The sequence below is a fragment of the Penicillium canariense genome (assembly GCF_028826845.1).
Source record: "Penicillium canariense strain IBT 26290 chromosome Unknown utg000001l_segment0_segment0, whole genome shotgun sequence".
In the NCBI taxonomy this organism is placed as follows: domain Eukaryota; kingdom Fungi; phylum Ascomycota; class Eurotiomycetes; order Eurotiales; family Aspergillaceae; genus Penicillium; species Penicillium canariense.
The window spans coordinates 7,713,809-7,735,265 of record NW_026622728.1 but is presented as its reverse complement, the minus strand read 5'-3'; the positions used below and the strand labels follow the sequence as shown (position 1 = coordinate 7,735,265).

Here is a 21,457-nt window from a genome sequence, read left to right as displayed (position 1 = left end):
AACCTTGCAGGGTCTTCCCTCTGTGTTTCTGCAGCGATGCGATGATCAGAAACCCTCACCAGGTCACTGGGAAAATCGCGACGATGGCATCTTTACCGCGAATTGCCGCGGCCACCAGCTCGGTGGCCATCCGATTGTTCGCCTACATCTTCCTCAGATGGGTATGAAGTCTGTTAAATGAAAAGCGATTATCAAATTAACACTTTTAGATTCCCGGTCATCACTTCGTACCCATCATCTTTACCTCGCTGGCAGTGTATCTATCATCGCTCTTCTTCCTAGGCAGCGATGGCCAGCCCTCCAACGCTCGCGCCAAGAAGAACAAAAAGAGCTCAAGTGGTGAGTTTTACCTGTAAATTCCTTAAAAACCAAGATTATCTAATTTGAGCCTCTTTCAGCAAGCTCTCGAGGTTCGAGGACTGCTGATTCCAGCGATTCCGTGCTGAAAACCTTGTTGACAGGTCTACCCTCCAGACGATCGCAGTGGTGGACCTGGACGACAGTGCTGATCAACATCGCGGCAGCTTTGTTCACGCTCGACTTCTTGATTCGAGGCTTAGTGTTATTCCCAAGTACTGACGTGTCTTTCTCACGAATTGGCTATGTCTCTCCAACCACAGCCAGCCTGCTCCTCCGTGAGCCAGATCCAGCGCAACTGCCCGTGGTGGTCTCCTACCAGGAGGCCTCCTCACCGTCCTCTCAGAAATGGACTCAAGAAGGCACTGTCTATAAGCTGGACAACAGCACTGACTTCACTGCTGCTGTGGTATTGAAAAACTTGAAGCCGGCAACCCACTACAGGTACTCGCTGTCGAACAATAGGACAGGCACCTTTGTTACGGCTCCGCGACCTGGGTCCCCGGCTGCGAACAGACTATGCTTTGTGACTTCGAGCTGTTTGAAGCCAAATTTCCCATACAACGTATTTTCGCATCCATTGAAGGTCCCCGGTATCGAGCAAATGACAGAAGCCCTTGGCAAGCTACCCGCGCTTCTGCGGCCAGCCTTCATGCTGTTCCTCGGTGACTTCGTCTATATTGACGTGCCTTTCCGCTTTGGTTCTTCCATGGACCATTATCGCAGCGAATACCGACGAATATACTCATCCCCTTCATGGGCTGCGCGCTCAGTCAATGGTCCTGCCATTGACCTCCCCTGGATTCACACCCTAGACGACCATGAAATTGAGAATGACTGGTCTCAGGGCAACAAGACAGCGCCCTACCCAGCGGCTGCTGACCCATTCTTGCACTACCATGTGGCTGCGAACCCGCCTGTTCCGGAAAAAGCTTTTGCCCACCCTGACGATGTGACTTATTTCTCTTTCATCAACGGCCCGGCCTCGTTCTTCATGCTTGACACCCGCACATACCGTTCCGCGCCCTCACACGACAATTCTACTATTCTAGGCTATGCGCAACTCCAATCGCTCCTGGCGTACCTTGCCACTCCTGAGCCAGCAGGTGTTCACTGGAAGATCATTTCCTCCAGCGTCCCCTTCACCAAAAACTGGCGCGTTGGCACGACTGATACATGGGGCGGATTCTTGAACGAGCGACGCACTGTTTTCGAAGCAATGTGGCACGCTGAACGTGAGGTCGGCGTCCGCATCATTCTATTGAGCGGGGATCGTCATGAATTTGGCGCAACGCGCTTCCCAGATCCCATCCTTGAGTTGCCCCCGTCTGCGCTCCAGCCAAATACACCCGGCCTGGGCCTTCACGAGTTCAGTGTTGGCCCGCTCAGCATGTTCTACCTGCCCGTTCGCTCATACTACCAGACTGACGAAGAGGATGTGTCCGTGAAATATGCGCCCGACGGGAATAGCAAATTCGGATATATCGAGATTGCTGACGGTGTCGACGAGGTTGATCCTACAGCTCCTAACCCTGTACCAGTCCGCAGCTCAATTTTCACGTACTCATTGTACGTGGATGGTGAGGTCGTCTGGAAGTATCGCCTCAGTGTTCCTCTTGCGCCGGCCGCTGGTAAAGATGCTACTCAAACCTCTGGCAAAAATGCTTCTCTCCCACCTGGCCGGGTGCTTGAGGATAAACTGGTTCAGGAGGGCTGGGATGTTGCTGTGAAGACTGCTATAGGCAGGACGGAGGAGCTGGCGCGTCGCGTTATGAAAACGGCAAGTGAAGTGTATCATGATGTTTCAGCTAGAATCCCAGGTGGTAGAGAGACTTCATAAGGAGTTTTCATACTTCCTGCAAGATAAGTGGAAGAGTCATGCATGCAGCCAAAAATCTCCCTGCTCCTCACCAGCAGAGCAATCTGTACGTCATACATAATAGCATAATAGTAAAAAGCAATGTTTTCGATAATTCAAATGGGACCCGCCAAGCGAGGCTTCATCAATGGTACTATAAACTAAATTAAAACATTGTAGACCCGTCCGTACAGACAGTCGCCGTATTGTCCAGGCCACACAGAATGTACGATATCTTCAAGAACGCCGAACACCAGCTAGATGCAAAGTCGATGAACCATTGATGGGTATGAGGGATTTAGAGGACAAGCCACGGGGAGTTGCGATGAACTACCGTCCGCGTCCACGTCCACCACCGCCACCACCTCCGCCGCCACCACCGCCCATGCCTCCCATCAACCCACCCATCTGGCTCATCATACTCTGCAGATCCATGCCTCCAAGGCCGGGTATACCGCCGCCACCCTGGCCGCCACCCATCATCTGCATCATTTTGGCCATATCGCCCATACCAGGCATACCGCCCATTCCACCCATTCCACCGGCGCCACCCATGGCAGCCATCCGCTTCTGCATGGCGGCGAGCTGCTGCTGGTTGTTACCGCCCTTGAGCATGTTCTGTGCCCGCTGCATCTGCTTCTTCTGGCCACCAACCCGCTTGGCCATACCGGCCATCATACGGTGTTGGGAGAGAAGGTCTTCGACCTCGCGAACGGTAGTACCGCTACCGTGGGCGATGCGAACCATGCGGCTGGGCTGGTCGACAAAGGTCTTGCCGTCGCTGTCAATCTCGGCGGCGGTCATACTGTCGAAAATGTAGATCATACGGCGCAACTTCAGCGAACCGTCCTCGTCGTCCAGACCCTGGGTCAGGTTCGAGAGACCAGGGATCATGCCGGATAGCTTGGACAAAGGGCCCATCTTCATGATCGAGGTGATATTCTCACGGAAATCACGCAGCGTGTAGATACCCTCAGCGATGTGCTTGTAGGTCTCCTTGGCCGCGGCGGAGTCCTTGGTGACAGCTTGCACATGCTCCACAAGGCTAGCCACGTCGCCCATACCAAGCAGCTTTTGAACGAATGCGCGCGGCTCGAATCGCTCGAGATCCATCATGTGCTCACCAGTACCGAGGAAGATGATAGGGGTATGTGTAGCAGCAACAGCGGAGATAGCACCACCACCTGCAGCGTGACCATCGGTCTTGGTGATAATGATGGCACCAAAGTCAGCAGTCTCCTTGAAAGCAGCCGATTGGGACTCCGCAGCCTGACCGATAGTACCGTCAAGAACCAGGATGGTCTGGTCCGGGGTGACGGCATTTTGAATCTGGGTCATCTCGGTGAACAGCTCCTCCTCTTGGCGGTGACGACCACTGGTATCCACGATAATGATATCGAATCGCTCCTTCTTGAACTTGGCAACACCCTCCGCCGCAACGATGGCGGGATCGGTCTGGGTCAAGCTACCATAATACGGGATCTTGGCTTTGGTTGCGTTCTGCTTCAGTTGGTCGAAGGCACCGGCACGGAAGGTATCTGCGCAGACCAGCGCCGTCTTGAACCCGCGTGTTTGGTAGTGACGGGCCAATTTCGTACAAGTAGTCGTCTTACCCGCACCCTGAAGACCGACAAACATGATCACATTGGGACGCCCCTTCTTGGGGCGGAAGGGCTGCGCATGAGGGTCGACCAAAGCCACCAACTCATCGAAGACAGTCTTCTGGATCAGACGCTTCTTGTTGACGGCGGCGGGGAGTGAGGAGAAGTTGACGCTGGACTTTATGGACTTGCGTAGTGTCTGGACAAGTCGAACGTTTACATCAGCAGAGAGAAGTGCAGCACAGATCTCTTTGAGCATGTCATCGAATGCCTGCTCCGGTTAGCATACGGTCGTTGGGCCACCACACCAAGCGAGAACATCGCGCACCTTCTCATCGAGGTTGTTAGACCTCGTGAGGTCATTGACGGCGGAGTTGATACGCCGCCCGAGATCCTGAAGGACCATGATGGATAGTTGAGAGGACTGGAGGTGAGCGAATTCACAGCAATCCTGGGGTTTCCCAAACGAAGATGGTGGAGGGGCGAGAGCCGAAAGGCCAAGAAGGCAATGCGGAGTGCCAATCGGAGGACGGGAGGGACTCACCGCCCAAAAAAAAGTTGAACGCTCTGGAGGTGAACTCACCTCAACCTGCACTTTGTTTCTTCAAACATTCGACCAAAAAATTTCGTTCGCAATGGTCGGGTCCTATTCCAAGAAGCGCAAGGTGCAAGATGGCATGCACGGCAAGACCGTCCGCCCAAAGAAGTTCCGCAAGCAGCGCGCGTATCACAGCAGCTCTGAGGACGAGGACGACAACAATGACGGCAATTTCAAGGCTGTCAATCTCGCCGATTCGGACGAGGATGAGGATGGAGGAGTTTCTGTGACCAAACCCTCTATCCTCGAGGCTCGCGCCGCCATGAAAGCCGCGAAACCGACGCCTACGCCCAAGAAAAAGCCCACCGCGGATGAGAATGACTCCGGTGACGACAATGGTGCCGAGGATGATGAGGAAGCCGATGAGGAAGATCTCGACGCCTCTGGCTCCGAAGAAGACGATGACCTTTCCGAGGAAGAGCAATCCGCCGTGGGAGGCAAGCGCCGAGCCGTTTCCAAGCGCAACGACCCCTCCGCATTCTCTACGTCCATCTCCAAAATTCTGTCCACCAAGCTTCCGTCCTCCGCCCGCGCCGACCCTGTCCTTTCCCGAAGCCGATATGCTGCGCAGAAAAGCGACGAGTTCGCGAATGAGAAACTCGACAAGCAAGCCCGTGCTAAAATGCGTGCCGAGAAGAAGGAAGAGCTGGACCGTGGCCGTATCCGTGATGTTATGGGTATTGAAAGAGGTCTTACAGGACCAGTTGGCGAAGAGGAGAAGCGCCTGCGCAAGACAGCGCAGCGCGGTGTCGTGAAGCTGTTCAATGCTGTGCGCGCAGCCCAGGTCCGTGGCGAAGAGGCTGCGCGAGGCGAGCGCCAGAAGGGAACCGTTGGTATGGGAGAGCGGGAGAAGGTCGTTAACGAGGTCAGCAAGCAGGGCTTCCTTGAGCTGATCAATGGCAAGAAAGGAAAGCCATTGAACATCGAAGAGGCTTGAACAAAAAGGATCTATGATTCCCCATGGCATGTTTCCGGCGTTTCGAGATTCTACGTTATGGTTCTTTTCCCTCTTTTTTTTGGTTTTGGTTTCTTTGAATCGCATGTAAATCAAGTCCTGCGGAGTGTTATACAAATATTACAGGAGATTTTTCATTCGGTATCTTGCACGTCTGCTCGCCATATTCAAATGCAAATAATACAGGGTCCCTCGGGACTGAAGCTCTCGCCTTTCGGTCTTGTCCGGGAGGCCTACTTCGCGGACATTACTCCCCACTTTATTTTGCTCCCGACTCATTTCGATTCAAAGTCGCTCGCTTGTAGATTCCGGGTCATCGATGGCAAGCGCACAACCAGGCCATCCAGGTCCTTGGTCATGACCACCTGGCAACCTAACCGCGATGTCTCGGTGAGGCCAAAGGCCAGATCCAGCATATCGTTCTCGTCGTCTGAGGGTTCCTCCATCTTGTCAAACAACTCAGGGTCTTCGACAATTACGTGGCATGTTGAGCAAGCACAAGAGCCCCCGCAGGCACCTATTGCACAATAAAGTCAGAAAGTGGCGGACAAAATCGGAGGTGTATCCGCATGAACATACCCTCCATCTCAAGGTCGTTGGCCTGCGCAATGTCCAGCAGATTGTCGCCCTCGGCCACCTGCAATTCAACCTTGGTGCCATCCTTGTCAATGAAGGTCACATTAATCCTGTCGTCGCGGTCAGTTAACGGAAGAGTGCGAAGGACAGCAATCCTGTTGACTCACTCCTCGCCGGGCTTCGGCGGCGTGATATGGCCATGAGCAGCTTGCGCCGTGATAGAGAAACATCGCTGTGTCTCCTTCCAGCTCGGTGATTCCGGACGGAGGCTCTTCTTGGCCCCAGTATTCCACCGACTGGCGTTTGCGACCCCTCCGGTTCTCCACGGCGTTGTCGAGTGACTAACGTATCTCCGCGGGAGAGCAAGGCACACGTCGCCAGCGCTGGCCTTGGTCACGGCACGGCGCAAGTGCAGGCCGAAGTCTCGCCAGAGGGCCATTGTGTAATGGTGCTGTTCAGCAACCGCAAAAATGAAGGGAAGGAGGTACCGGACAAAGAAGTCGGGAAAGATCTGGGGCGGAGGAGGAGTGAGCGGGCGTCCAATGGCCGCCGACGAAAAAAAAGACCGCCAAAGCTAAAGGCGGCATCGCTCGGACTCAGCGCCGACTTCGACCTTTTCTTTTCTTATCCCCGAACCACCACCTCTCGTCATCCACCATGGCGTCTCGTGAAGGGATCAATCCCCTACGGCCTTACTACATCCCCCAGTCGGGCTTGTCACCTTCCCTAAATGTCACACCCGAGGTGACGTCGCCCTCGTCGGCCCAGGTGTTTGGGAGCACGGCGCGCGACCTCATCCCGGATATCGATTACGCCGATTATCTAGACTCTTCGCCATCCGTGTCGGATTGGGTTCGCGATATCCTTAACCGAGCGCTTGTGCGATACAGCAAGGTTCTCACTGCGCAGCCTTTGGATGTTGCCAAAACAATCTTGCAAGTTTATGTTGTGCCTGATCCCACAGAGGAACAGGAGGACCGGAGGGGACCTCCGGGAGCCGAAGGCAGCTCCTATGACTCGGTATGATCGGTCGCTCCTTTTGGAATCGAGGAACCAGCACTTATTAGGTCATTTTCAGGACTCCGACTCATCCGGCGATGAGAGCGTTTACTTCACATCGGCCGCGCCGGCCACGCCCACCCCGACATCACGATCGCGAAGGGGTCGGCATCATCACATCACGGACCGCAGTGGCTACATTCGTCCAGACACTGCACCAGCTCAGTCTAAGCATGCACTGACACTACGAAATCCGAACTCTCTAATGGACGTCCTCTCCCAACTCTGGTCGACTAGCGGACCAAGCTCCCCCTGGAAGGCATCCAACGCCACTTTCATCTACTCGTTGCTACTCCCAACCCTCAACACCTTCATCCGCAGCCTCCTGTCCGCCATCGTGGGCTTGCCAGAGGAAGATATCGCTTCGTCGATGGCAGCGGATATCCTGACGGCGCCTTCACCCCTAGCGACGCTCATCCTCTCCTTCATCTCCTCGTCCCTCTCCGCCATACTTCTCTCCCCCATCGACACCGCGCGCACCTTCTTGATCCTCACGCCTGCGACCCACGGCCCACGCTCTCTCATCCGCGCCATCCGCCAGCTCCCCACCCCCAACAGCACCATCCCGTCGCACCTCATCCCAATCACCGTTCTCCATTCCAGCTTGCCCAATTTCATCACCACAGCGACCCCACTCTTCCTCAAATCCTACCTGTCAATCGACCCCCTCCTCAACCCGTCCATGTGGAACCTCTTCGGCTTCATTAGCTCCGGCCTTGAGCTCGCCGTGCGATTCCCCCTCGAGACCGTCCTCCGCCGCGCCCAGATCGCCACCTACACATCCCTAAGCCTCCGCCAGAAATCTTCTGGTGGCAGCATCCGCGCTGCGTCTATTGACGCTTCGGATGTGGAAACTATTGTTCCTACGCCGCGTACTTATCGCGGCATTATTGGCACCATGTGGCACATCGTTCACGAGGAGGGCGTTAGCTCCGCACCCTCCGACGCCGAGCGTGCACGTCTCGCCGTCGGCCGACCTACAACCCAGCAGCAGCTGTCGAAGCGTCAGCAAGGCCAGGGTATCCCGGGCCTATACCGTGGTTGGCGCATGGGCATGTGGGGTATCGCTGGTATTTGGGGTGCCAGCCTCCTCGGCGGAGTCGCCGGCGGTAGCGAGGAGGAAGTGACCCTGCGCGGTGGACACGGTCGGTCCAGCGGTGGGCGCTTCTAATCAAGGTGTTCTGTATTCAATCTCCCCGGGCTCATCCAGAGCGGGAGGAGAGTCAAGTCTTGTACCTTCCCATTCGATAATCCTTCTTCCCGGGATACAACATTTCAGGCACGAGTCTGGTTGTCTTGCAAACTAAGGTAATTCACTTTGGCCGGCCCGTAGGGATAGTTAGGGTTTCCTTTTACGCGGCCTGTTTTTCTATCTTGTTGATCGACTCTCCCCTCCTCCCTCTGTTCACACCTTATACCCAGGGAATGGATCCAGGTGTAAGCGAACGACGCCAGTGATTCCCGATTCGCTTCACGCCATGTATAAAAACACCTTTTCTCTACATAGCAACCTGAAACAATACCATTCCATACACACCCTGTTCTTTGCAGTCAAGCCAATTAGAAATACCCTATTTGTTCTGTCTGGGCTCTTCTCCGCAGAATCGCACCTAATATACGAAAATAATGATAAGATGCTTATAGTGCAGCATGAGGCATAGGTTGCCGTGTTTACGCAGAAAGTAGGTCACCGATAATAGCCCACGAGGGAAAATCATTTCATTCATCAGGAAAACGGTGTATACATGACCATAAATAAACGAGCCAAAAACGCCGCTGCAATCCAAGCCGTCTAGGGAAGCGGAACGGAGACGTCAAAAAGGTAAAATCACCAATCTCACCACAGACCATGTTCGTATCGGTCAAAGGTCTCCACACCACCGGTCTACGGTCGCAGAGCCAGGAAAGTGCTGGAGACCAACAAGAAATTAAATGCGTGCTTTTCGAAAGGGGTGGTTGGGTTGTGTCCGGATATGCGACCAAACGATGTCAGGTATCTGATCGAGCACCCCCGGTGTAACTCTGCAACCCCGTGGGTAGAGACGAGAGGTTCACTTCATGGATGAAGAAAGAATATTGAAGATGTAGACCGTATGGTAGTACATGAAGCAATCGGGTTGTGGGTATCAAATTGTCCCGAAGGACAGAGGGAAAGGACCCCGATGCAGAAATCAAAGGGGGAGAATTTGGGGGGAGATTCGTAGTGTAGAAAGGGGTCTATTTCTCGGCGAAGCGCCGGTCGAAGTAGCGCAGCACGCCCATGACGCTGGCTGCTTCGACTTCCATGGCAGCCCGGCCGCCGCGGCTCTCGGCTTGAGCCAGTTCCTGCGGGTTGGGGAGGGTGTGCAGCTTCGGCAGCCAAGAGGAGATCTCGTCGCTGGCTTGGGAGAAGTTCGGGTGCCGCGACAGCGTGGTGAATGCGTCGGCGCAGCTCAAAGTGAGCGCATTGGGTGTAGAGGCATTGGGTGCGGCAGGTTGCGCAGGCACGGAGGGATTGTTGCGCGCGGCCGGGGTGGTGGGGGCCTTTCGCGACATGCAGCATCCGCCGTCTGCTCCCTTGCCGCCGCAGCATCCTCCTCCTGATGGAGTTCCGCTCGCCGACCGGGAGGCTGCCAACGTCTTGCAAAAAGGGTGCTCCGAGGATCGGCAAGACACTGGGCACAAGTACCAGGCCCATTGGCACAGGGGTTGGTCGCTTGGCTGATTGGTGGGAGAGTGACTTCGGAGCGGACGTCACCGTCGGAAGGGGGAGGGGTGAACTGTGAGAGGGACTGGATGGGGGCAAGGCGGTTATTCTCGAATGAGTTGCGCCGGCCGCGCTGCTGCTCCTGGGCAGCCATCTCGGCGCAGATGCAGGGTGTGCCGTCCTGGCAGAAGCCGCAGGGGTCGACGGGTGGGGAAGAGACGGTGTTGTTGTGCGAGCTGGATTGCGCCGGGACGCCGGCGAATCGGGCAGTAAAATCAATCTCCATCTCCTCCGGGTCAGGCTTGATCTCCGGTTCCGAGTTCTCAGGAACGGGGCTGCCCACACCGTGAGGAGGATGTCTAGGCCGAGAGGACTCGTGGGTATCAATTGGCATTCCAAAGGCATCCTCGATGCACTGGCAGTGCGCAGAAGAGCAGTCGTTGCACCCCAAAGGCACGTTCTCCTGTCCGTCTTCCTTGTTCCGGTCGGCGCTAGTCAGGATAACATCTTCCATCTGGGAGCTTCGGGTTGATGGGCGAGTGCGAGGTGGAAGAGGCACGGAGTCTGGAATGGCAGACGGTTTGTAGGTGCTGGAGCCAGAAAGAGAGGACCGGAATTCTTTGACCAGAGCCTCCTTTGCACTGCGTTCGATCGAGACCTCCTTCTCTAGGGAGTGGCATCGGTCGCGCCACCAATTCACCTCCTCGCGGGCCTGCTCGGCCTCCCTTGACAGGTTGCTGATCTGCTCGGTGAAGGCGGCGATGCGGACTTCATGGCCGTCTTCGATCTCTTTGATCTGCTCCTCGAGTTCCTGGACTCGCGCGGCCCGACGCTCTCGGAACGCCCGCTGGGCTGCTCGATTCTGGGCCTTGCGCTTGGTCGGTGGTGTGTCGGTCGCCGGCTTGCGACCAGGCTTGGGGCGAGGTGGAATCACCCATTCTTTCGAAGTGATGGTACCGGGAGTGCCAGGGCCTGGCGACGGAGCTACGGAAGGCCGGGACGTCAATGCGGGGGCCAAAGCCACGGGAGATGCAGCGGCGATGGCCGGTGCAGGCGTGATGGACACGCCTGTCGTGGCCATTATGATGCCAAAATCACTTGAGGTGCTGGGTTGGGAGTCAGCGGGCACATTGAGGAACACGAGGTCGGGCGGGTTCGGGAGGGACGCACGGCCGTCTGTCTCGGTCGGAAGAGCGGAAGTGCGCTCATGCGAGCCGATAAGCGAGGGGCTTAGGGTGGTCACGCAGCACAACAGAGCAGGGACTAGGAGATATTGAGGAAGGAGAGAGGCGGGAAAATGAAAGATCACGATCACTGAGCTAGGTGATTTGACAGTAATTCAGGTGTTCGGGGGAAATGTGGGAAGGGAGGAAGAGAAAAGACAGATGATCAGATTAGATTGGGCTCACATGATGCCGGTTTCGGATGCGCGACTCGGCTGTGGACTAAACCGCTTGGGGGAGGAGGATCCATTGTTCTCGACAGAGTTTTTTATCTGATCCGTATAATTGGGGCCGGGGGGTGGAAAACCGGCAAGCGCGACCGAAAAGTGGACTGACCATACCTATGACTCTTCGTAATTCTTTTACGGGGTCTATTCTGGACATGGATCTCCCTTCGCCAACCGCGTATGGACGAAATAAACATGGAATCGGGTAGCCGTCAGCAAGAATACGGTTTGAAAGACTGATTGAACAACTGTAGCCTTTGTATCCTTCATAGATAGCAGGAACTACTGCGGAGACAATGAAGCTGAGAGAAGCTACAGCCAGGGAGCGAATTTTACTGCGATGGGGTACCTACGGAGTAATCCTTCGCCCGTGGATGGACAGCCCGCGTCGTCCACCATCATTCCCCCTCACCCACTCGCCTTCGGACCGACGCCCATCTACTATTACCTAGCAGAATCGGCGTTCCCACCAATAAGCAGCGCCGCCACGCGCTAGATATCTTCCCAGACCAAATCCTACCAGCGGTGAAGGAGGCAACGGATCGACAGGCTGGTAATCCACGACAACCACATCCACCAAGCCCTAGAGGCCGCTGTCGGACTGTGATCTTATCTGATGGCGCTAGTGGCCTGCCCCTTCGGGCAACCCGGACGACCGTGATCCACGTTTGCGCCCGCTGATCGATGATGCTGCGAGGCAATTCAAATGGGTAAGAGAGGGGTTTTTGGAGACACGGTCCACCGGATCACCCTCCGTTGCTTCAGATTCCTGCGAGCCATTGGTGCTTCGCCCGTCCGGGTCCCCTTGGACGGGGCGTCTTGGCTGCTCCCCCACACCCTGCTAATTTTTATCAATCAGTGGCTCCCTGCTCCCTACGCCTCCCACTGCATGCCGAACGAGGGCCGAAAAACGGGTTGCGGGCAAGATCCGCTCGATATGGGAGCACGCAACCCTACTTCCGTTGGTCCTCGTAAGTATTCTGGCCGAAACGACTGCCTTATCTAGGAAATGGATCCCGGTGCCCTACAAATTAACTAGCGGTAGATGTCATCGCTCAATTTCAACCCTATGGATGGTGCATTTGCCAAATACTAATGATGTAACTTAGCAGTGGCAACTGCGAGGATGTACAGCGCTGATCCATTCTGCTCCTTCCCACTAGCCTCTGCTAGTTCTAGCGTTACAGATGCCAGGTGGACTTGACCGACTAGCAACAGTTGAGCTAGGAAAGAGGGTGTGCACGATTTCGGATCCTTTCTTCTAACGGTGCAAATAGCGGAGTGAAACAATTGTTTTTCTGTATGTCTTGATATTGAAGTGACAGTTCGCATTTCGCATATTGCAAATAATAGCGAGGTTAAAAGACAGCCAGCTGCCCAACATTTACCGCCTTCGTGGGAAACCTCCGAATTATCCTCGCGCAACCCGCTCTAACCGCTGCCCAGCGACTTGGAACGTACAGATCTAGGTTCCCATTTAGCACTGCTACTCAATTTTCAACCCTTGACCCTTACATCCCGGTCTAGTTAGGTACTCCAAAAGATGGAGGACCAGCATACTTCATGTGCAGAAGCGCCTGCATTCTCCGATCCCGCCAACGAAACAGCGCCTGGACCTTTTTCCTTATCTGACAGAATGGGCTGATTCTGTATGGGCTAGTATGAAAGATGTCTAATAGGACGAGAGATAATTGATCAGATTGATGATGATAGAAGATCAGGGGGATTGCCTGTTGAATAGCTATCCCCTAGCTGTACGGACGTATTTCTGTCCGTGCGGCCGATACTCAGCTGTTATAAAGCCTAAGTTTCTCTATAAGCTAGTATTATATATAAAAATATAAGAAACCTAGGCGCTTAATAAATAAGCCCGTTCTTAGTGGTAAGTTACTACTCTATATATTTCGATATACCCCTTTAGTAAGCGGCTAATTTCGCCTAATCTACGCATAGCCTATCTTACCTAGGTATGCGAAGCTTCTAATAGCCGTTTAATATCCTCTAGACCTATTAAACGAACGAATTTAGTATATTTTTGCCTAGGTAGTAGCTTAGTAAGCCTATTAGCTACTATATCGCCCGTTAGTACTTACTGTACTAGTATTCTACCGGCCTAAACTTCCTAACGAAGCTAGTAGTAATAGATATCGATATAACGAAGCTTAGTACGTAGTTAAGGTATTTCTTTAGTTAATAGACTAATAGTCTACTAGTTATCGTATCTTAAAGCGACGGGTTAACTTAGTAGCTAATTAATCGTTTTAAATAAGCGAGTCTATATATATAGCGATCTCCTTACTAATAAGATCGCTAATAATTTAGCTTCGGTAGTGCTAGTAGTAATAGTTGTCTATTTAGAAGCCTTCTAATTAACCGGTCTACTATATATTATATAGATATATCCCTCCGAGCTCTTCCGGTTATAGTTATTAGCGAAGGATATATTACTAAAGATCTATATCTCTACTATCTCTCTATATAGTTCGGACGGATATAAAGGTATATAGTATATAATAGCCCTAGATTTCGTCTAGTAGAGGTAGGAGATAACTCGATCGATAGTATAGAGATATTTAGGCTTAGGGTTTATTAGAAACTAAGCTAGATCTCTAGTAGCTTTAGCTATATTTAGTTAATTAATTATAGTAGTATATTAGGTAGATCTAACCTTCTATTAGTATTAATAAATCTACTCTAGTATAGCTATACTATTATATAGCTTTATCGTTATCTTAGGGAGGGGGGTATTATATCTATAGCTCTTAGTGAGATAATATCGGTTAGCTATTAAAGAGATATAGGAATCTTAATATAGCTAAAGTGCTTTCTATCGGCGATCTCTAAAGATATATATCCCTAAGAACTACTACGCTTTACCTATTTCCCTTAGTTCCTATACCTTATAGAGCTTTTTCTATAGGTTATCTACGGCTATCTATTTTATAGGGTAGTTAATAGTAATAATATCGTCGATATAGAAGAATATAATAATTCCGTTACCGACGAAGAGATAAAGATCTTCCTAGATAACATAGAGACCTAGGGAGATAAGTACCTAAGAGACCTTACGCTACTATAGCCTAGGAGACTTCCGTAGGCTATATAGGGCCTTTATAAGTCTCTAGACTCTCTTCTTCTTCCCCTAAGGGAATAGTCTAGGAGGTAGTTCTATATAGATCTCTTTATCTAGTAGGCTATTTAGAAATATATTAACAGCGTCGTATTAATAGGTATCTAGGTCGAATATAGCTACTAGTACAAAGACAGACCTCGCTATCTATACTACTAACGTTACTAAGTATTTTTTATTACTACTAACGGCTTAGAGGTCTCTACGTACGTAGATTCTAGCCTTATACTTTACTAGGAATCTATTACTATTAAATTTATACGTAAAGATCTATTTTAATAGTAAGATCTAGATATCTCGGTCTATTAGGCGGTCGATCTCTTAGTATATCTCTTTTCTATCTAGCGTTTTAACTTCTAGCGATACCGTAGCGATAAATATATTATAGTATAGGTATTTTATTATCTCTAGCTAATTTATAGATATAGGAGATAAGTCGTCCTAGTGTAGCTATTAATATAGCTAGGGAGGGTTTAAGCTAGTTATATATATAGCTAATACTCCGTCGTGATTTTTATTAGGGTCCTATATTATTACGAGATAGCTATAACCCTACGGAGCCGTTCTCTAGTACGTACCTGTAACGATATTAGTCTATAAGACCGTCCCGTCGATATCTCTAGGCGCTCTTAGTATTATATATTCTTAGAGCTTATCCTAAAGCTATTTATTAGGGGTCTCTTAACGAAATTTAGTTAGAAATACCCCTAGCGGGCTCGCCTCTAGCGGTATATCCGGTGTTAGAGATATAGAGATCTCTGCTAGCTACGACGCTTCCTACGTTACCGACGGTATAGGGGATAGTATCTAATAGACTACCTATCTATCCTTCTGACCGTCTTTCTAAGTTTCTATCGTCTCTTTGGTTAACGTACTCGGCTAAGGGATATCTTATATTAGTAGGGTATCTTATTCTGCGACTGTTACTTCTTCTACGAGTCTTTTACTATATATATTTAGCTAACTATTGAGATAACGGGAGTGTAAGAGCATGTTCTGTTATTATCGTAAGCGAATGTGTCTATAAGGACATAAGTGCGGTCAAATATGGCAGAAGGTACCCGTAAGGGGCCGAACATATAAGGTTAAAGGAAGGTAAAGTACGCCTAGGATTATATCCTCCCCTACTTAATAAGACTCGACCCGAGTCTACCGTGTAAAATCAGTCCTTGTCGGACCCGAAAGTGTGCTAGTATATATGAATATATACGTAGATAAAAGAAAAGTGGCCGGTCGCGGCTAAACTGTGGTTAAACTGTAGTGTGAAAGCACCCTACTAAACTACCTAGGGCACCTATCTGTAGGTAACCCGATGTGTTATGTGATACCCTAGTAGTTATAGAGGTATTATGTGACGTATTAGTACGTAGAAATACCCCCTATAGTAGATAAACGTGAATAGAGGCAATATTTCCGTTTTCGGATATAAAGGGATGTATTAGCTAAAAATATTAATAAAGATACAGCGTATTAGGTAAATAAACAGCTTAAATAATAGCCTAAGGCTAGTAGGCGCCCTAAGGCCGTCTACGTATCCGATATAAATATTATTAGATCCCCTACCGTCTACCGTCGCTCGTTAACGCCTATCTTATCTACCCTACATAAGTTTCTATTAATTTCATCGGTCGTCTATCTCTAAATATACTAGAATTAGCTACCCTAACGTGTTCGGCTACTAGATACCTTAGGGAGAGCCTTCCTAACGTATACGGCTAGTAGATACCGTAGGGATAGCTTTTCTGACGTATATAGCTATTAGGCACTCTAGGAACAGTCTTCCTATAGTATATTACTATTAGGTACTTCTAGAAATAGCCTTCCTGCTATACCCTGCTATTAGTACTTTAGAAATAGCCTTACTAATACTTCTATAACTAGGTTCCCTCCGAAGTATCTTTTCGGTCGTAATTATAGCCAATCCTTCCCCGACTCCTACCGCCGCTAGTAATAATAATTAGCCTTCTAACGCTGCCGGCTCTGCCGGCCCCCCCTATCCCTAGGGACCCTTCGCTTTCTTTCGTACTCGATAAGCTAGAAGAGGACCTAGTTATAGCTCCTATTTAAGCTATACCTATTACTATAGCTCCTGTTTAGGCTATACCTCTTGCTATAGCTCCCGTCGCCGCTACTATTTCTCCTATCCCTGTTACTATTATAATTCCTACCGCCCCTATCCCCTCTATTCCGGTCTCGAACCCTCCCGCTTAGGTTAAAGGGCTAGACGACTATAGTAATCCGGATACTTCCCTTTTTTATACTACGCTTAATCTAGCCTTTTTAAAATAGCCTACCTAACGGAATATAGACTAGTATAGGGGAAAGCCTAAGAACTATACTACGCCCTCCTAAATACGCTCTACCTTCGTTTAGTAGATCGGGTTCGTAGCCGAATAGGCCTATAAGTAATATATAAATAGGTATAGACCGTTCGCGATCTACGTTATTAATATTACGGACGAGAAAGGTACCTTTAAGCCGATTTTTAATAGGTCCTGTGCCTACTATAATTTTAATATAGCTAGTAATTACTATAGCTTCCGGTAGCCTGGTTAGATACTACCGAAATTTATCTTACGGCCCCTAAAAGACCTAAACCCTTACTACCCTATATTAAAGTATCCTAATAAGGGTAGTCTAGGTAAGTCTAGTAAAGGTAAATATGCCTATAAGGCTCTTATAGACTCCGACGTAGAGGAAATTAAGGCTCCCCCTCCTAAACGGGTAGTTTCTACTAGGCCCTCGACCCTAACTCGTAAGTATATAGACTATATTTACTAGAAATACCTTAAACTCCCCTATACTTATATAGAGTTTATAACTAAAAGGATCCTAACTAACTCTTCTACGTCTAGTAGGACCCGCTCCGCTATCGCTATCCCCTATAAGGGTACTTCTAGTACTAGTAGTATATCGTATATTACTATCCCGGCGCCTAGTACTACGTCCGTTCGAGTATACGTACCCGTAACCTCTAATAAAGGGAAGGGTAAGGCCCCGGAGACTTCCTAGATTGAACCTTCTACGGCCGATATTAGCCTAGCTATTATCCTAAACCTATCCTTCCGTAACCCTTAGCTCGTCCTGCCTACCGATAACCTATATATATAGGTAACTACTACGGACGATGACTTTACCGTTACCTACGTAGCCTATCGGTCTATTCCTAGTATAATTAAGGCCCTATAGAAGTACCGACGTAAGATAAAGGGCCTTTTAGAGAAGTTCGGCTAGTTAGATACTCCTATTCCCTCCCCTATCGAGTCTAAGGAGGAGGAAGAGGAGGATATAAAGAATCCCTACCTCTCGGACTAAGATAGCTTCTAGCGTTCGGGGGCGTTCGGATAGGGATACCTAATATATTATTTTTCGGCGGCCGATATAGCCTTTTTATTAAATTTTCTCGATCGATAGTACCCGTTTACTAGTAAATAGCTCCGATCTTTCGTAATTACTTACGAATTAAATGTGCTTTTTGAGAATTTTCTTTTCTAGGTAACTATAGCTTCTAGCCGTAGGCTTATATATATAATCTTATTCCTAAAAAGACTATAAATATGATTTAGCCTTTATAGAGGTAACTAAGGCGACTAGTCTGAAGATATCCGTAGCCTTTTAGTTACTAAAAAGACTATTACTATAAATAGCCTATTAAATAGTATCTTTTCGTGCTTATTAGCGTCCCGATAGCGCTAGATATCTTCCCGAAGAACGTCTTCTTCGACTAAAGCTTCCGAATCTATAGTAGATTCGTCCCCTAAAGCTTCTAACTAGAGTTCCTCCTAGTCTTCTTCCGTAGTTTTATACTGTTTCTTTTTCTTCTACGTATTTTTAGCTATATTCTTAGCGATAATACGCTAAGCGATCGCTTCCTCCCTTACTTACTTGTAGTATATACCGTTACGCCTAAATTCGTCCTATTCTTCTCGAGTAAACGTAGATAAATCCGAGTAACTAGGTAGATATTTATCTGCCTCGAGGATCTTTCTAACCTCTTTAGGTCTATTTAGGCGTAATCCGGCCCTACGAAGGGTACTATACGCTGCCTAGGATATCTATAAACGCTTAGGATTATCTATATTAGCTTCTAGAAGTCTTAATCTATTAATAAGGCTTCGGAGTATACGACTATTCGGCTCCTCGAGAGTATATATTCTAAGTAGGTAGGCTAATAGGACCCGATAGGGCCTAAACTACTTACTCTTGAACTTCTACCTACTTTCGTTACGAATAAGAACCTAGTCTCCCTCCCGGAAGCTCGTCTTCGTAACTAAACTATTACGAATACGATTCGTCCTAATAGCCTTAGCGAGTAGTAACTCGTTTACCTTTATCTAGGTATTATTAAGATTCTAAAGCTTATCTAGCCTTTCTATAAAAGGTTAAGCGTTCGTAGACGAATTATTACTAGGGATTTGCGGATATATACTATATACTAAGAAGAACGGACTAAAGCCTATAATAGTATACTTATAGAGCCTTATAGCTAAGAGGGCTTACGAAAGGTACAGATCCTATGCTTTCGTCGGCTTATTTATTAGATACTTTATTAGCATCCGCCCTAAGAGTCCGTTTAAGTTCTCTACCTTCCTATTCGTTCGTAGGTAGTAGGGTATTATTATCCGGTGTTTTATCTTTAATAGGTTTAGGTAGTAACGAACGGTACCGGCTAGGAGATTCTAGCTATTATCGGAAATTAACTCTATTAGCGTACTATAGTACGTAAAGATTTTATTATATAAGAACTAGCCTAACGTCTCCTCTATTACTTCCGGGATAGCTTTAGCGACCGGCTAACTAGTTATATAATCGATAGCCGTAATAACCTATCTATTCCCGTTCGGAGTAGTTAGTAGGCGTCCGATTAAGTTAATACCCTACCTCTAGAAGGGTCGGATCCCGGTAGTAACTATATATTAGGGGGTTTCCCGCTCTAATCCTTTCTTAAGGCCCTATAAAACTTAATAATTCGGATATAATTATACGAGATCTTCTATATTCTACTATATCTACGGCTACTACGCCCGTAGGCGAATAACTCTATTTAGGCCCGGATAGCCTAAATAGCTGAACTCTTTATATAGGCGGGATACTAAATCGCTACGAAAGACTAGCTCTAAATAAGGTATATAAAGCCTATCTTTATAGGTAAAGATTAGTTATCGTTCTTTTACTCTTACGCCCTTCGGTATACGGAAGCTTAAGTTCGGAGCGAACTTCTATACGGCCTTTATAGTAGCTTTATTATTTAGTAGCTCTTTATAGTTAAGGAAGTATATAGTTACGGCTAACTAATCTTCTTCTAGGACTTTATTAATAGTCTAGCGGACTGCTTAAATTATAGCTAGGGCGACGTCCTAGACCGGTCGGGATTATAATATATTTATAGGGCTATTATAAACGAAATTAGGCCTCCTACTAATTATATTAGGGACTATAGCGTCCGATCCCTTACGGTACTAAATTTTTAGGTCGTATTCCTAGAATTTACTAACCTAGCGAGCTAAATACTTACTATAGGTCGGGGTTATCTATAAGTACTATAAACTTACGTAATCGGTAATAACTATAGTCTAGGTACTATTCTCGATATATTAATCCTATAGATATAGCGCTTCTTTAATAGCTAATAGCTCCTTCTTATAGATAGGGTAGTTTAATTCCGCTCTAGTTAGCTTACGGCTATCGAATACTATTAGGTATAGCTTCTTATCTTAATTAGCTTAAAGTAATACTATCCTAATCGCCTATTCGGATACGTCTATTTCGATAGTAAAGGGCTTTACTCTGTCCGTTTAGATTAGGATAGGAGTATCTATAAGCGCTTTCTTAAGCTTTCGGAAAGCACTCTTATAACCGGTCGTCTACCGAATCGGACGGAACTTCTTTTTACGTAAGTCCTCGTCCTTCTTTTTTAGTAACTTATATAGTAGTACGTAGATCTGTACGAAATCTCGGATAAACTTACGATAGTACGTAGCTAGTCCGATAAACTAATAGATTTTATATACGTTCCGAGGGGTCGGCTACTTCTAGATAATATTAACTTTAGTAGGGACTAGATAGATCTAACTATTCCCGATAATATAGCTATAGAATTCTAACTCCTTAGTCGCTATCGTATATTTACCTAGCTAGGTGATTAGCTACTATTAATCGAGTACGGAGAGGACCTTTTCTAAGTATTAGTAATACTCTTCTATTAAATTAGAGAAGATTAAAATATCGTCGAGATAGATAACTACGAAATCTCCTAAAAACGGCCGAAGGGCCTCGTTTATAGTTATTTAGAAGATAGCGGGGGTATTATAGAGTCCGAAAGGTATAGCGAGCTATTTATACTTACCCTAAATCGTATTAAAGGTAGTCTTCTCGATTAATCCCTCCCCTATCCGAATTTACTAGTATCCTAACGTAAGATCGATCTTTAATAGGACCCTAGCGGTACCTATCTAATCTAAAAGCTCCTAGATACGTAGTAATAGGTACCCGTTCTTAGCCGTTAGTTTATTTAAAGCCCTATAATCTATATATATATACTAACTATTATTAGGCTTCTTTATAAAGATAATAGGGAAGCCCTATACGCTCGCTAATAGGCGGATTAAGCCCTTTTAAAGTAGGCTTTCGATCTATCGTACCTATTCCTAGAGCTTTTTATCCGATATAGGGTATAAGTTAATATTAACTAGTCGTATATCCCTAGTATTAATTTCGTAGGCGATAATACGCTCGGGCGGGAGTGCCTTAGGGAGTTTATCTTTAAAGATATACTTAAACTTATATATAATCTTCCGGATATACCTATTCCTATAATCTAGTACTAATACCGGTACCTCGTCCGTTTTCTCCTTTTTTAATACTTTTAGGACTAAAAGGATAGCCTTAGTGCTCTTCTTCCGTACCGCCCGTAGAACTTATTTCGCTCTTATTAAGTTTAGATAACCGTCGTCTACTTCTAAGGTATTCTAGCGGTCGATTAGCGCGATTACGTAGGTTCGCTTATAATTACGTAATTTTATCTTCGAAGTTACCTAGTCAATCTTAGGATTTTAGGTAGTAAAGAAATCTTTACCGAGGATAAATTTATAGTTAGAAAGATCTAGAATCTATACTATTAGATATCCCCGCTATAAATCTATAGTAACTAGTAGGCGGACGGATACGTTAGTAGCTAAATAGCTACT

At 48.1% G+C, this 21,457-nt stretch overlaps 6 protein-coding genes across 6 annotated transcripts; 3 read left to right on the top strand and 3 right to left on the bottom strand.

The window, feature by feature from the left end:
* Window positions 1–157: 157 nt before the first annotated feature.
* N7482_002668 (alkaline phosphatase family protein) lies at window positions 158–2,197 on the top strand (the record flags this gene model as incomplete). The annotated part of the gene is made up of 3 exons (XM_056684793.1): window positions 158–161; window positions 256–339; window positions 462–2,197. The coding sequence occupies 3 exons, from the start codon at window positions 158–160 to the stop codon at window positions 2,195–2,197; spliced, it is 1,824 nt and encodes a 607-aa protein (XP_056548399.1).
* Window positions 2,198–2,545: 348 nt separating this feature from the next.
* On the bottom strand, window positions 2,546–4,222 carry N7482_002667 (RNA-binding signal recognition particle subunit SRP54; the record flags this gene model as incomplete). Its single annotated transcript, XM_056684792.1, has 2 exons — window positions 2,546–4,087; window positions 4,145–4,222. 2 exons carry the CDS (start codon window positions 4,220–4,222, stop codon window positions 2,546–2,548), a joined length of 1,620 nt encoding a protein of 539 aa, XP_056548398.1.
* Window positions 4,223–4,451: 229 nt separating this feature from the next.
* Window positions 4,452–5,351, top strand: N7482_002666 (rRNA-processing protein RRP15; the record flags this gene model as incomplete). Its single annotated transcript, XM_056684791.1, has 1 exon — window positions 4,452–5,351. One exon carries the CDS (start codon window positions 4,452–4,454, stop codon window positions 5,349–5,351), a length of 900 nt encoding a protein of 299 aa, XP_056548397.1.
* Window positions 5,352–5,644: 293 nt separating this feature from the next.
* N7482_002665 (ferredoxin family 2Fe-2S iron-sulfur cluster binding protein) lies at window positions 5,645–6,384 on the bottom strand (the record flags this gene model as incomplete). The annotated part of the gene is made up of 3 exons (XM_056684790.1): window positions 5,645–5,886; window positions 5,949–6,055; window positions 6,113–6,384. 3 exons carry the CDS (start codon window positions 6,382–6,384, stop codon window positions 5,645–5,647), a joined length of 621 nt encoding a protein of 206 aa, XP_056548396.1.
* Window positions 6,385–6,602: 218 nt separating this feature from the next.
* N7482_002664 (mitofusin complex protein UGO1) lies at window positions 6,603–8,175 on the top strand (the record flags this gene model as incomplete). The annotated part of the gene is made up of 2 exons (XM_056684789.1): window positions 6,603–6,965; window positions 7,024–8,175. 2 exons carry the CDS (start codon window positions 6,603–6,605, stop codon window positions 8,173–8,175), a joined length of 1,515 nt encoding a protein of 504 aa, XP_056548395.1.
* Window positions 8,176–9,221: 1,046 nt separating this feature from the next.
* hapX (bZIP transcription factor HapX) lies at window positions 9,222–10,771 on the bottom strand (the record flags this gene model as incomplete). Its single annotated transcript, XM_056684788.1, has 2 exons — window positions 9,222–9,613; window positions 9,673–10,771. 2 exons carry the CDS (start codon window positions 10,769–10,771, stop codon window positions 9,222–9,224), a joined length of 1,491 nt encoding a protein of 496 aa, XP_056548394.1.
* Between the last annotated feature and the right edge of the window lie 10,686 nt (window positions 10,772–21,457).